Genomic DNA, 14,455 nt, shown 5'->3' with positions numbered 1-14,455 from the left:
ATTTTAACCGTTTACATGGATTCTTGTAGGACAAGCCATATTTTAACCACAAATTGGATAAATCGGAGCCAAAAGAGGGTTAAAGTGTAGCATGGGAAGCAAATTATTGTTTAGACTTCGTCAGGGAGCAGAGCATTTTGTTTTTCAAAACAAACTTTCTTGATTCTTATCTGACCCATTTCAAGTCTTAGAGTCTCTACAAACAAGCTGTTGAGTTTAATCAAAATGTGTAAATAAATAAATGTTTCTTATGTAAATATACCATGTCTGTTGTTATTTTATTTTTTTTCTCAATGTGTCATATTTATTTCTGTATTTATTTTCTTTTATAATGCCCGTAGAGCTTTTATAATGACTTGAGTGAGTTCACATTTGACAGGTGTCGTGTAACATGTCATGAAAGACGTCATGCAGTCAAAATAGGAAATTGGAATTAAAATATAATTATAATTATTATATTAATCATTTTCCGTTATAATTAATCATTTTTAATCGTTTTTTTCCCCGTTATAATTAATAATTTTTATATTATTTAACTAAAATGTGGAGCTCGTGAAACGAGAAAGGTAAAAAAAAACGCCACCTGGTCGAAATTTTAAGGTTGAAAAAGCAAATGTAAAAGTGACAGGGTTTGCTACACGACCAACGTTTGCACTATTAAATGTCCACAATTAGGCTATAGTCTACGTTTAGCAGGACGACATAGCCTAAATATGAATTATGAGAAACATAAAAAACGTTCACAAAAGAACATAACTTACACAGCTACGTATTATTCTTTTCTCTGTAACGTTATCTAAAAATAAATGCGAAATCAAATAGAAATTCTGTCATCATTTAACGTTACTCACCCTCAAGTTGTTCAAAACCTGTATACATTTCTTTCTTCTGCTGAACACAAAAGAAGATCATTTGACGAATATGGGTAACGAAACAATTGATGGCCCTTATTGATTTCCATATTATGGAAGAAAAAAAATACTATGGAAGTCAATGGCTACCGTCAACTGTTTGGCGCATTACCCTCCGACACTCTTCCAAATATCTTCTTTTGTGTTCAGCAGAAGAAAGAAACCATGCAGGGTTGAAGTAACTAAAGGGTGAGTAAATTATGACAAAATTATTTTTGGGTGAACTATTCTAATTTGTAGCGCGCTTGTTGTGAATTGTGATCTGGCAACAACACCAGCAGTGCCCGTTCGTTGTTATAGCAACGTCAACTAAAACCAGAGCGCATTTTCGGTTGCGAGAGTCTACAGTTTTCTCATGCACATTACAAACTTTATTATATAGTTATTCTCACCCAAACGACTACAAGAATGGCTCACCATGACCCTCGAGTGGAGTGGATTAAAAACGCAGTGTGTGTGCTGTTTGATTTGCCTGATTCAGGCTGTTTTGAGGAGTTACTCAGTCGCGGTGATGGAGAGGAAGAGCAGAAAATCATAAGCTTTTTAAACATAGTCACAGAGGAAGAGGCGCCATCAACGCTTTTTTTCTTCAAGAATATACGCGAAGAAGAGGTTGAAGTGGAAATTCCTGTTGGTACGTTTATATTTTCAACTGAACTAGGCCTAACTTACCTGTTTACTATTCACAGTAGTGCTAACAGTTTACACTGCAGTTGTTAACGACGTTCTCAGTTATCGAGTTATCTCAAAAATCAGTTATCGTTTTGTTCACTAAAGCTGATAAGTCTTAAGGACATTTCTGTTATATATATATATATAAACGGTATCCATTAATTTACGTGTTTAATAATACATAATTAATTCCCCAGTCCATACACACCAAGAACCGGTTGAAAGTACGGAGAATGACTCAGAGAGAAGTTCATCTGTTGCGTCTGAAGGGACACTCCTCTCAGATAGAGAGAAAACCCCTGCTGAAAGTGAGTCTGCTTCCTCAGTCCTCATTAATATGATCAGAAAGAAATTCATCAAACTAAGTTACAAGTTGTTCTTGTCTTTTTTTCCATTGCTCACACACATGACTGAAGAGAGAAGAAAAGTTAAAAAAAGAAAAAGCCATGAGTCCTCAAACCCAGAAGACTCTCAGAGTCCGGATCTTGCAGTTGAGGGCCTGTCAGAGGCAACAAATGTGGATAAACCACCTCCCAATGTAATTCTCAATTTATTATATGAGAATATTTATTATATGAGAATTATATATATATATATATATATATTCTGTTTTAGGACAGGAACGAGATCTTCGCAAATACGTTTAATACGTTTTATTTATTTTATCAAATGATTAAATATGTTTATTATTAATCAAGATGTGTATGAGATCTTATTTGATTACTTAATATTATTTATTATTATTAGGCCTATTGCTGTTTTATGATGCTTTGACATTTTTCCCCCATCACAAGACTGAGGTTCAGATTGTGTATCATGTAGAGCTTCATGTGGACGTGAACAATATCCCGGAGAGGTTCGAGAAATACAATTTCCTTTACTTCCTGAGGAACACTAAAGGTAGGGGGAGTACTCTCAATTTGTGCCTCCCAAAATTTGCACATTTAACTGATATGTCTGGTGTTTTATCCTATCCAGAAACCATCATTGAACCTGTGGACATGCATGAGGCTAATAATTTGATGCCCAAACTTATTGAGTTTGGCATGATGAATGACAACCCCTTGATGATGCTGAGAGGGCTTCTCAACCATGTGTGTGACTAAATCTCTTACTCCCATTCAAAATGAATTATCTTTAATTATACCATGGAACTATCTACACTGAGCTCTTTCCTTGCAGGTGTATGTTCCTCTTCTCTCAGTGAACCAGCTCAGGATCACTGATGGTGGCTATAATGGTGTTGCTGGCTCTCAAGACTCTCAAGAGAAACAGCAGCCTGCGGAATCCCGTGGAGCTTTTGAGGTCCGAGATGATCTTCTCCACAGCACACATAAATTCTTGCAGGTCATAGACCAAACCTTACTACAGCTGGAAGGTAGGCTAGTTTTTCAATTTTTTTGAAAGAGGTATCTTATGGGTATCACCAAAGCTTATTTTACTTAATCAAAAATCAGTAAAAACAGTAAAATTGAGTAAACAGTAGAACAGTAAAATGTGAAATATGATTACAATTAAAAATAATATCATTATATTATATAATATGTAATTTATTCATGTGATGGCAAAGCTGAATTTTCAGCAGCCATTACTCCAGTCTTCAGTGTTTTCCTTCAGAAACCATTCTAATATGTTGATTTGGTGCTCAAGAAACATTTCTTATTATTATCAATGTTGAAAACATTGCTTAACATTTTGATCTCTGTGTTTTAGGTGAGTTTAAATTTCACATTCCAGATCTTGATTTGGAGGGAGAAGTGGAGACACTCATGTCTAATCCAGGGATGGTGGAGAAACTTGAGCAGTGTGTGATGAATTGGCACACACAAATCACAATTGTCATCCAAGAGCAGAAAACTAAGCAACCACAGGTTTGTAAAATTTCAAATGAATGAATCAAGATGGAATTCTTGTTAAGTTTTCTACTCTAACCTAAACAGATAATGTAAAGGATTACCTGACTGACTGTTTTTTCACTATTGAAGGGACCTGGTCCTTTGGCAGAGATTGAGTTCTGGCGTGAACGTTTTGCTGTCTTGAGTAGTTTGAGTGAGCAGCTGAACCTGCCAGTGGTGAAGAAGATTCTGGATGTGTTGACCCATGCCGACTCATTCATAATGCAGGAGCTGGAAAAGACTACATCTGAGCTTAGAAAATACCACGAGGAGTCTACCAGTAATGTACAATTCCTCACCACAATGGAGAGACACTTCAGGGTGAGAAGTAACCATTCCTATGTTGCTGCCCCACACAGGAATAGGTCTAGGAATAGGAATGCGTTTATTCATAAAGTGCTTTGTACAATACCAGTTGCTTCAGCAGCTTTACAGTAAAATTCAGTTTTGGGAATCAGTATTTTCCGTTTTCAAGTACAATTACAAGTACAACAAAGCATCCCAATAACAAAATCCTTATTTAGTAATCTCTATATCGTTCTGAACCTGTATGTTGTATTTTTTTCTCTTTTGGAACGCCATAGGGGTGAGTAAATTAGATAATTCTAGAATTATAAATAGAGAGGTCCCCCACCAGCAGAGCAGCATGGCTCAAAAATATATAGTTACTCATCAATGTTTTATTATTTACAGAACCTTGTCACAGGACTGGATTTCAAAGTGGTCTTGGACACTATTCCTCAACTGATGAACGGGCTGCGTTTGATCTGGATATTATCCAGGCATTACAACATAGACGAGCGTTTGGAATCTTTGATGGAACGCATTGCCTGGGAACTATCTGAACGGGTTGCGAGAGTCGTAAATGTCCGTGTTCTATTTAAGTGAGTAAGCAAAATCTGTAAAAGTCAACCCACAAGCCAGCACAAAAAGATGAAAATGTTGCATTTGAAGTGACTTTTGTTTGATGTGGAAAAAAACTAAACAAGGCTTACACTTTTTATTAAATGTTTAATCAATTTAGAAGTTCCACACAATGTTAATTTATAATGATTGTAATTCCCACATTAATTGATATAATGCAGAGACAAGAGAGTGGTGGCCAAAGCCAAAGCTCAGGATGGAAAGCAAGTCTTGGAACGGTGGAAGGCCAGTTATTTTGAGGTCCGTGCACAGATTGAGAAATCAGACCGTGATCCCCGCTGGGAATTCAATCGCAAAAAGCTGTTTGAAAAGACAGACTATATGGCTTCAGTCTGTCAGGACTTGTATAACATTTTGCAGGTTTGCCAAATTAGATTAAGCGTATTTAATTTACTTTCAACTTTACATGAAGAAATTTTTCCTCACAGACAGTAACCTTCTCACAAATTAATTTTCACTGATAGACTCTGGACGAGTTCTACATTATCTTTGGACCAGAGTTAAAAGCAGTGACGGGTGATCCAAAGCGAATAGATGATGTTTTACACCGTGTAAACTGCCTCGTCGAACCCATTGAGGAGCTTACCTTTGACCCTTTTGACATCCGCAAAATGAGCAGTTGGAAAATGATCATACAAGAATTTAAAGCTGGCGTCCAGGTAAAAATCTGGCTGCAACTATATTGTCAGTGTTCATTTGTTTTCCTCTTTTGATATTTTTGGTGTATTAAATGCTCTGTTTTTATTAAGGCCATTGAAAGGGAAGCTATCAGTTTCATTGATCACTCCTTCAAGACACTGCGTTCTTCATCTGCAGCATTTGACCTGCTGCTGAAATTCAAGCACATCCGCTCTAGAGATGCCATCAACAATCAGTTGATGAAGAAGTTTAATGATATTCTTGCTCAGTACTGCAAAGAGGTGCCTCAAGACCTGCTTACTAAAAAACCTAGGACATGTTGGATGGTGATACAAAGATTGCATTTCTTGCTGTTCTTAAGTGTCTTCTTTGGTGTTGTTGTTGCCTAGATGGACCTTCTAAATGACATATTTATGAAACTCCAGGATAATCCACCTCTGAATAAAAATCATCCTCCTGTGGCAGGAGCCATTGTTTGGGAGCGTTTCCTGCTAGACCGCATTAAGTACCCCATTAAACGCTTCAAGGAGGCACGTGATCTGATGTACACCGAAGAGGGCAAAGTAGTAAGTTTTCCCATTTTGTCACTAAGTTAAAGGTTTTGTTACTATTATGATGAGCTGAGTGTCAAACCTTGTAGGCATTCAACTATAATATTATACGGGATATACAATCTCAGTGGGATTGGGACTGGTGTTGACAATCAAAAGGGATAATTACAAAGCGTAATCTATATTAATGAATAATAAATTATAAAAATTAATCATAATTATATACAAATGCATGTATATAGATAATACATTTAAAAACATAATAATTTAAAATTATGATAGTTATGATATTTCAGCACCCATACATCAATACACATTCATATGGATGTCATTACATTGTTTTTTGAGTGTCCCACTAATGTTTATTATTTTTAAGATGGTGTGTTAAATAAAATAGTTCAGGTTTTCTGTTTTACAAAATTTGACAGTCTTTGAACACCAGAGCACTGTAGGAACAGTGTAGTCTTTAAATAAATGTCCCCTCAAAACTAGGGGTGTTGAAATTAATCGTTGCATTAATAGATCATAATCGATTATAGCCTACTGACGTTTCTTTGATGTCATTCGTAACATACGCACTACTCGCGCTAGTGTAAAATGGCGGAGGGAGGCGAAACACAAAAGCGAGTAATAAAAAATGCACCCACTATTTTAAAATTTACAGCGTGTAAGGCTGCGAGCGTGCATGTGCGTGCGAGTGTGTGTGTGTGCGAGTCTGCATGTGTTCCAACTTAAGTTGTGTGATGTTTGCTACATTGTGTACTTTCTTGGAGCAGATCAAATAAAAAGGGAGTTCATCTGATTGCTTGTATTCATTGACGAAAAAGCAGGCATGTGCAGTAAATGTAATATTGAAAAGTGAGTTTTGCACATCCCTATACTCTATTTGCTACACCTATCAGAGTTCACAACTTGAACTTAGGTATTCTTTGCATATGCTTATGCTCTCCCATGTTTGCATTTATATGAATACAAATATCCTGACTGTCTTTTATTTTTTCCCTTTGCAGGTGGAATCCAAATTCTTAGAGGTGGCTTTGCGTATGAGGGACTATGAGGTGGAGCTCTATAACCATTGGAAAGCAGAGACTACTGAGACTCTGCCCCTTCTCATGAAGAGAAATGTGCTGATAATGGTCAACAGTGCTGGGACAGTGTATGAAGACTCCATACAGCCAAATGCCGTACGTTGCCGTGACAGGGAAACCTGTCTGTTAGCTGTGAGGAAAAGATGGTCAAACTTGATCTGAGTTTCCCTCTACTCCATAGCCACTATGTACTTAAACCAGTGCTTTGAAATAACATTAATGTTATTATGTATGCATATGGCTGTAATTGCAGACTGCTCAGGGCAGACTGGAAAAGGATGTGCACTATTCTGTGAATTTTGCCCCTGAACTACAAGAGATCATATCTGAGACCAAATATCTGGATCACTTGGGCATCTTATTACCAAATGAGGCACAAAATGTGGCTCTGCAGGAAGACAGGTTTCTCAGGTAGTCTGCCTATAATTAATTCCTGCAATTAATTTACTGAACCTTCATGACATTTGACCTAAAAAGACTTCCTTAAAATGTCTCTTGAAGGGTGTTTTGACACTTTTGTTACTATTTACTGTTACGCATGCAGGTACAAAATTGAACTGAAGAAGTTAGTAAACCATTACCACTCTCTGATGGATAATCTAAATGATGCCGAGTCCTCACTAATGGCTGATCAGGTGCAGGAACTGAGGCGAGTGCTAAGCTTAGGGTGCAAAAGAGTCAACTGGAATTGTTTGGGTAAGTTGCACACAAATTTAAGATTTATGTATTTAAAGTGCATATAAAATTTGTTAAAATGTTACTTTTTCTTTTACCTTGTTACACATGTTACATGTAGTTACTATATTAATAACTATACATTATTAATAATTACATGCAACTAACCTAAACCAACCCTAATCTAACCCTAACCCTATAGTAAGTTCATGTAGTTAATTCATGTTACTCAGAACTTAAATGTATAATTACACTGGAACAAGGATACTAAAGTTTAACCTAAAATTTCCATCCATTTAGATTTAGATTACAGGGTTAAAATAAACTAGTAAACTTAAAGTGATGCATATTTGTCAGTCATACATAAATGAATAAGGAAAGAAACTGGTAAGATTTTCGTAATAGTTACAATAAAATGCATTTATTTTAAATACACAATTATGTAGTTTATATGTTTATCATCAATCAGTCAAATTTGCTTGTTCTACAGCTAGACATATTTTTTTATACATGTTCTTACTGAATACATTTAATTGTTTTCACAATTAACATATTTATGCTGATTCTAAACTATTTAAATTCATGCATTTTGAGAATATGATTATTTAAATAAAATCAAATATGTAATAGTTTGTAATAAACTATGCCAAGATTTTTTTGAGTGTAGAAATCTTACCTGTTTCAAGTATATATGACATCATATTAAGTTATTATGTTAAAACTATGTAATACAGATGGATGGAAATTTTATATGCAATTTAAATACATAAATCTGACATTTAGGTCTAAATATTATATTTTGAATGCCGGGTACCCCGTAAAAATGAGTAGTTGCTGCCCCACTATCTTGTCTTCTAAAAGTTCTTAATGTCATCTTTTGAATTAAACTTCATTTAACAGGTATACCACAATTCATCCAACGTGGAAATCAGGCCACTTCCAAATTTGAGTCATTGGTGAACCAAATTCAGAAGAATGAACGAGACATTGACGATAAACTTAAATCCATTGAATCTGCAAACCTTTTCAAGTTCCCAACGGCAGATAAAGCTGGACACCTACCAGGTTAAGAATGCTATTGGCTGTATTTGCAATCGCTAGATTACTCTTAATAACTCAAAATAAGCAAACACATCAGGTACAAAGTGGCAATGTGTTAAGGTGTTTTCTGCCTGTTGTTCCAGGAATAAAAGAGTTCTGTGATTTCATTGAGAGTGAGAGGGCAAAGGTGGTGAACCTGCTGGTGAATAAGTATGCAGCTATCAGTCCTCTCCTCACCAAGATGGAAAGTTTGATCATGGAGACCAGCACTGGCAAAGCCAAGCGCATGGCTCAGTTCTACGCTTACTGGGAGCACAAGATCTTTGATTCACTTACCAAGATGGTGCTTCAGTAGGTTTATTTGATTGTTTCTCAGATGCATTTACATAGATCTCATAAGTCTAATGCTCTTTTATGCTTACCATTACAATTGCCTTTCAGGAATATTCAAGCTTTTAACAAAGCACTGATGGGCACTACTCCACTCTTTCAAATCGACACCATTCTAGCTGCTCCTGAGATTGCGTTGCTTCCCAAAAACAGTGAGGTGTACAAGCTTATTAGACAGTGTGTCGCCGACTGTGTGGAGAGCACCAAGGTATGTTGCAGGCTACATAAGTCAAGACAAGTCACCTTTATTTAGCATGTTATAAACAATAGGCCTATAGATTGTTTCAAAGCAACTTCACAGTTATAAACAGGATAATAGCAATCAATGATGCAAACTTTTATCAAATATGAAAATAATTCAAATTCTGCTGTAAATCAACTCTAAAAAGAGCTGTCATTATTCAACTCAAGTCAGTTCAGTGTTGATTCAGTTCAGTTCAATAACTGTAAAGTTAATCAATCAGCTATAAACAGCACTACAATAGTGTAATGTTTAGCTCAAGTCAGTTCAATGTTGATTTATTTCAGTTCAATAACTGTCGACGTTGCAAAATGAATCAATTATGATTAATTTAGTTAGCAAATCATTTACATTTATTCAAATGAGGAATACAACAAATGATTCATCTTTGATAGGCAGAATACAGGATACATCGTTCAGAATATACAACAAGATAGAACAGGGAGGGTTAGTTCACCAAAGAATGAAAATTCTGTCATTAATTACTCACCCTCATATCATTCCAAACCCATAAGTTTTTTGTTTACCTTTGAAACTCAAATTAAGATCTTTTTAATGAAATCTGAGAGCATTCTGTCCCTCCAACACTGGTTTACGCAACATTGTCTGCTGTAGTAAATTAGCTCTACAGAAATAGTTAATAGATCAGTTAATAGAATTAACTTAATGTTGTAAAATTAATATTACAATCAATTAACCTGTTTGTCCCGTGAACAGTCAGTGTTAATTGTTTATTTATTCTAAGAAATGTACATTTCCGGGGTATGGGAAATGTCTTTTTTTTTTTTACTTTACTTGTACCACTAAGAGCAAATAATCAAAATCTGCATGATTAGGGACTCCAGTATAAATGAGCTCGAAACATGGACAACTTTGCATGTGACATGAACAAGACTTTATTAACTAGACTAAACATTTAAACTACTCTAACATACAAACATGCATACAGTTTACCAAGGGAAAGAGAACTGAAGCAGAATACAGGAGAGCAATAAGTTATAGCATTGTTTGAAATTCCGCAGATCAGCAGCCTGAGCAAACCATCAGTTTAGTTCTAACACGCCCTTTTTTAAAAGGGGTAAGGATACTTGATGTATCAAATAATGAGACTAAGTTTGATACTTGCATGTCTCGCCCATTTGAATTAAACTGTCCTGATGCAATTTGTTGAGGCTCCAGTTGATCTTTGCTGATGTTGTCTTGATGAGAGAGAACCACTGTCACTAATGTGAGAACTAATGTGTCACAAAGTTTGCAAAATGTAATGTAAATGAACAAATGGGGGTTGTTAATTTACATTACATTAACCAAAAAAACATATGATTTTGGTTAACCATAGTATGCAAGTCTAAAACATTATTCCAAAAGAGTTTAAAAGAGAGAATGAATACATGGAATACAGGAAAATCATGGAATGGGAAAATTAGATACATGTTTAAACATTTCTCAAGTGGTTATATATATAATATATTTGGGTTTATTTCTCCTTCTCAGCAAGAATTAAGTGATCTGCAAATATTTGGGGTTGTAAAAAGTCTTATCAGTCTTAATGTGTCCTGTAACAGGACACCGGGTTCTGCCAGTGTGTTAGCTTCAATTGGGATGTTAGTTTTGGGGAAAGTTTCATAGACCTTTGTTGGGAGAGTGAGTGCTGGATTATTCATAACATATAATGAATAATTTGTGTGTCTGATTGGTCCAGATGCTACACTGCTCTTGCATCGACATCACACACATGCGTCCAGAGCCGGCCCTCCCTATACGCGAACTAAGCGGCTGCTTAGGGCCCCACCGCCACTTGGGGGCCCCCAAACTATGGCTTGACCATAGACCCTGACCGTGACCTGTAGCTCGACGTACATTCGCATCACATGTTAACGCAGCGGTAGAGTTACTCATGGGACACTGTTTTTTGACAAAAACCTGTCAAACAGCTCCCGATTACTGGACTTTATCTAAATTGCGTCTGATTGTGCTAATACTGTCAAATACACACAAGGTTTACATAAACACAGTTTGTTATGTCTAAAGTGAAAGTAATCATTTGCGTCTGTCACTTTGTTAGAAGTGTGCAGGTCTTAAAGGGACAGCAGCATATAATAAACATGGATAGTTAAAGGGTTCGAACCATGAAAATTCTGTCATTATTTACTCACTCTCCATGTATGAACTTCTTTCTGCTGAACACAAAAGAAGATATTTTGACGAATGTGTGTAACCATACAGTTGATGGACCCCATTGACTTCCATAGTAGGCTAGGAAAAAAATAATATGGAAATCAATGGGAAACATCAACTGTTTGATTACACACATTCGACAAAATTTGTCGTTTTGTGCTCCATGGATCGGTACTATTCATTTTGTTTTTTCTCCTATTTACACAGCCAGTACTATGTACAAACACAATTTTTTGTTTAGGTGTGTATTCAAATTTTCAACATCATGTTACTGCACCTTTAAGTACCCGCGGAAGCGAATGGCTCAAATTGAAACTACTGCGGGACAGTTCAGCACTTAAGCACAATAGATGTAACGAGCAATAAAAATATTTTTTTGATTAATAACAATCTATTATTCTAATTACAAATAAATGCAGTCAAAATACAAATTACTATAAAAATAGAAAATACAAATAAAAGTAAACAAATTACTCCTTCTGAGCAGCAAATATGAATCTAAAGTCTAAACAACAGAAATACGTACATACCACCGCCGTCTCCATTGACCTATTGCTTCTCTGACAAATGAAAATACTGAAAATAATGATAGCAATTAGAAAGCAAATATTTTCACAATTTTAGAACAGTTTTAGTGTAAAGTAGATATTTGGTCACTCAGGTCACCTTTTCCTCTGTTTGTATCTTTCTAGCGGTTTGTTCGCTGGATGCACGGCAGTTGCATCCAATGCCCTCCGCAGTATGTGGATGGTGAAGAAAAACCATTCGTCTTCACTTTTTACAATGACGTTTGCCAGCTTCCACAGATAAATGAGCAAGCCACTGCCGTCTCCCAGACAATGCAGCGTCTCCTTAATGGAACCAGCGTCTACCTCAAAACATGGATGAGCTACCGCTCTCTCTGGAAACTCGACAAGGCTATTGTCATGGAGAAGTTTGCAGCCAAGAAGCCCTCATGTGTGATGTATGATGAGAAGTTTCAGTTCTATGTCAAGATCAGCAATGAAGTGGCAAAGCAGCCCTTGATGAAGCATGAACACATAATCAGGCTGAACCTGGAGCCGCTAGCCCGTGCCATCCAGGAGAACGCACAAGCGTGGGTCACTTCTCTGGGCAGGCTACTCAATGACTCGGCCCGAGAGGAGCTTTTCAACCTGCGCAATGAACTGTTGGTGAGGACAACTGTTGCACTCTTCTAAATGTTATCTTCATCTAAGAATCATGTAAGTGAAATGTTGAGATTTTGAGACAGTCTGTACTTATAGAATGCGTTTACTGTGAACAGAAATTGTCAGATCATTTGAAGAGGAACCCCAATACCTTGGAGGACCTGAAATTTGTTCTGGGCACCATCACAGACATTAGAGATATGTCTCTCTTAGTGGAGATGAGAATCGATGATATTCAAGAGAGATACAGAACTCTGAGCATGTACAATGTGGAGGTGAGTAGACCTGAGTGTATCAGACAGTAGAGCGACAGTATATAAACCAATTAGTCTAAACCAATTTGTTATAATGAAAGATGATAAAATGTGCTTGTGAATAAGTTACTTATTCTCACCAATGCTGCTTTTATTTGGTCAAAAATACAGTAAAACCCTTTATATTATGAAATATTATTACAATTTAAAAATAACTGTTTTCTATTTTAGTATAACTTGAGATGTATTTATTCCTGTGATGGAAAAGATGAATTTTAGCAGTCATTACTTCAGTGACACATGATCCTTCAGAAATCATTCTAATATACTGATTTTCTGCTCAAAGAATATTTCTTATTATTATCAATGTTGAAAACAGTTGTGCTGCTTAATCTTTCTGTGGAAACAGTGATACTCTTTTCAGGATCCTTTGATTAATAGAAAGATTAAAAAAATGCATTTATTTTAAATAGAAATATTTTGACAATATAAGCGTTATAACTGTGACTTTTTATTACTTTAATGTGTCCTTGGTGAATAAAAGTATTAATTTCTTTCACAAAAAAAAAAAAAGAATAATCTTACTTAACCTAAACCATTGTTAGTGTACATGTCAAATATTGAATATGCACTAAAAAGTTTTGTGGTCGTTCCTTTGATTATTGATCTGCTTTACAACTCTTTTGTTCTGAAGACTTCAGAGGAGGAGGTGCAACTGTCTGCAAACATCTGCAATCTGTGGAGTGAACTTTTTAAAGAGTCTAGACGGGTTGACTGCGGTTTGGGAAAAGTAAAGAAGACTTTTGCAGAGGTAGTACCAATTATTTACCAGTAAGGCTTAATTTGCTGGTTGGCCGGTTGCACACACTGCTTAGACTAGTCTTACATAGTCTTACAAGACTGGTCATAACATTTTTAAGCCAGTTACATAAAAAGGTAGATTGGTCAAATTTGAATTCGAAAAATTTGAAAAGTCTTAACTTAGCGGCTATGTTTATGCAACTGGCCCCTGATCTTTGGTTTCTTAATGTTGAAATTCACTGAATTCACTTTCAATTCACTCTCTCTCTCTCTCTCTCTCTCTCTCTCTCTCTCTCTCTCTCTCTCTCTCTCTCTCTCTCTCAGATCACTCTGAATCAGATTGAGGAGTATAAACAGGAGATCTCCATATTTGCAGAGAGCTTCAACATGCATGGTCCCGGAGCAGTGGGAGATGATCTAGAGAAAGGCAAGAGCACCAGGACTCTATCCTGATGTGTTTTGTTTTTCATATCTTACCCACCTGGTATTATATCATCATTGTTTATGTGTTCTCTTATAGGTTTAGATATCATGGATACCTATGAGACGGAGTTGGCTAGGGTAGAGGCAAGCCGTCAGGAACTGGCTAAAGCTGAGAAATTGTTCAACCTGCCCATCACTATGTACCCAGAGCTTCTCAATGTACAGAAGGAGATGAGGGGCCTGAGACAGATCTATGAGATTTATAAGAGCCAGAAAGTTAGAATGTCAATTCATTACATAAACTTTGACTTATTATTATGTTGGTCGCATTTTCTGAACAGTTGTGACACAGGTGTGTGTATATTCCTCAGGTAGCTAAGACAGAGTGGTCACAGACCCTTTGGGTAAATCTGGACATAAAGGTCCTTCAGGACGGTATAGAAGGACTTATCAAGAGCTTGCGGAAGCTGCCGAAGGATGTGAGAGCTCTGCCTGTATCTTTCTTCCTGGAGGGCCGCATGAAAGAATTCAAAGAGTCACTCCCTCTTCTTTTGGACCTAAAAAATAAGGCTCTCAGAGACAGGTAAATGCTTTTAAGATTTT

At 36.4% G+C, this 14,455-nt stretch overlaps 1 protein-coding gene across 1 annotated transcript in view; it reads left to right on the top strand.

The window, feature by feature from the left end:
* Positions 1 to 1,252: 1,252 nt before the first annotated feature.
* The window catches only part of dnah10 (dynein axonemal heavy chain 10), a 41,675-nt gene continuing 28,472 nt past the window's right edge, over positions 1,253 to 14,455 (top strand). The window contains exons 1-25 of the mRNA XM_056257404.1: positions 1,253 to 1,545; positions 1,781 to 1,891; positions 2,000 to 2,121; positions 2,378 to 2,483; positions 2,562 to 2,677; positions 2,766 to 2,961; positions 3,297 to 3,454; positions 3,569 to 3,799; positions 4,172 to 4,362; positions 4,564 to 4,762; positions 4,867 to 5,061; positions 5,152 to 5,322; positions 5,431 to 5,607; positions 6,603 to 6,776; positions 6,934 to 7,091; positions 7,225 to 7,376; positions 8,256 to 8,420; positions 8,540 to 8,747; positions 8,838 to 8,994; positions 11,898 to 12,377; positions 12,491 to 12,649; positions 13,323 to 13,439; positions 13,754 to 13,856; positions 13,950 to 14,128; positions 14,224 to 14,435. Coding sequence (XP_056113379.1) covers positions 1,320 to 1,545; positions 1,781 to 1,891; positions 2,000 to 2,121; positions 2,378 to 2,483; positions 2,562 to 2,677; positions 2,766 to 2,961; positions 3,297 to 3,454; positions 3,569 to 3,799; positions 4,172 to 4,362; positions 4,564 to 4,762; positions 4,867 to 5,061; positions 5,152 to 5,322; positions 5,431 to 5,607; positions 6,603 to 6,776; positions 6,934 to 7,091; positions 7,225 to 7,376; positions 8,256 to 8,420; positions 8,540 to 8,747; positions 8,838 to 8,994; positions 11,898 to 12,377; positions 12,491 to 12,649; positions 13,323 to 13,439; positions 13,754 to 13,856; positions 13,950 to 14,128; positions 14,224 to 14,435 — 4,463 coding nt within the window. The 5' untranslated portion in view covers positions 1,253 to 1,319. The remainder of the gene's footprint in view (positions 1,546 to 1,780; positions 1,892 to 1,999; positions 2,122 to 2,377; positions 2,484 to 2,561; positions 2,678 to 2,765; positions 2,962 to 3,296; positions 3,455 to 3,568; positions 3,800 to 4,171; positions 4,363 to 4,563; positions 4,763 to 4,866; positions 5,062 to 5,151; positions 5,323 to 5,430; positions 5,608 to 6,602; positions 6,777 to 6,933; positions 7,092 to 7,224; positions 7,377 to 8,255; positions 8,421 to 8,539; positions 8,748 to 8,837; positions 8,995 to 11,897; positions 12,378 to 12,490; positions 12,650 to 13,322; positions 13,440 to 13,753; positions 13,857 to 13,949; positions 14,129 to 14,223; positions 14,436 to 14,455) is intronic.

This window comes from Rhinichthys klamathensis, unplaced genomic scaffold, assembly GCF_029890125.1.
Source record: "Rhinichthys klamathensis goyatoka isolate OS25496 unplaced genomic scaffold, OSU_Roscu_1.1 h1tg000137l_1, whole genome shotgun sequence".
NCBI lineage: Eukaryota > Metazoa > Chordata > Actinopteri > Cypriniformes > Leuciscidae > Rhinichthys > Rhinichthys klamathensis.
This window is presented reverse-complemented; position numbering and strand designations above follow the sequence as displayed.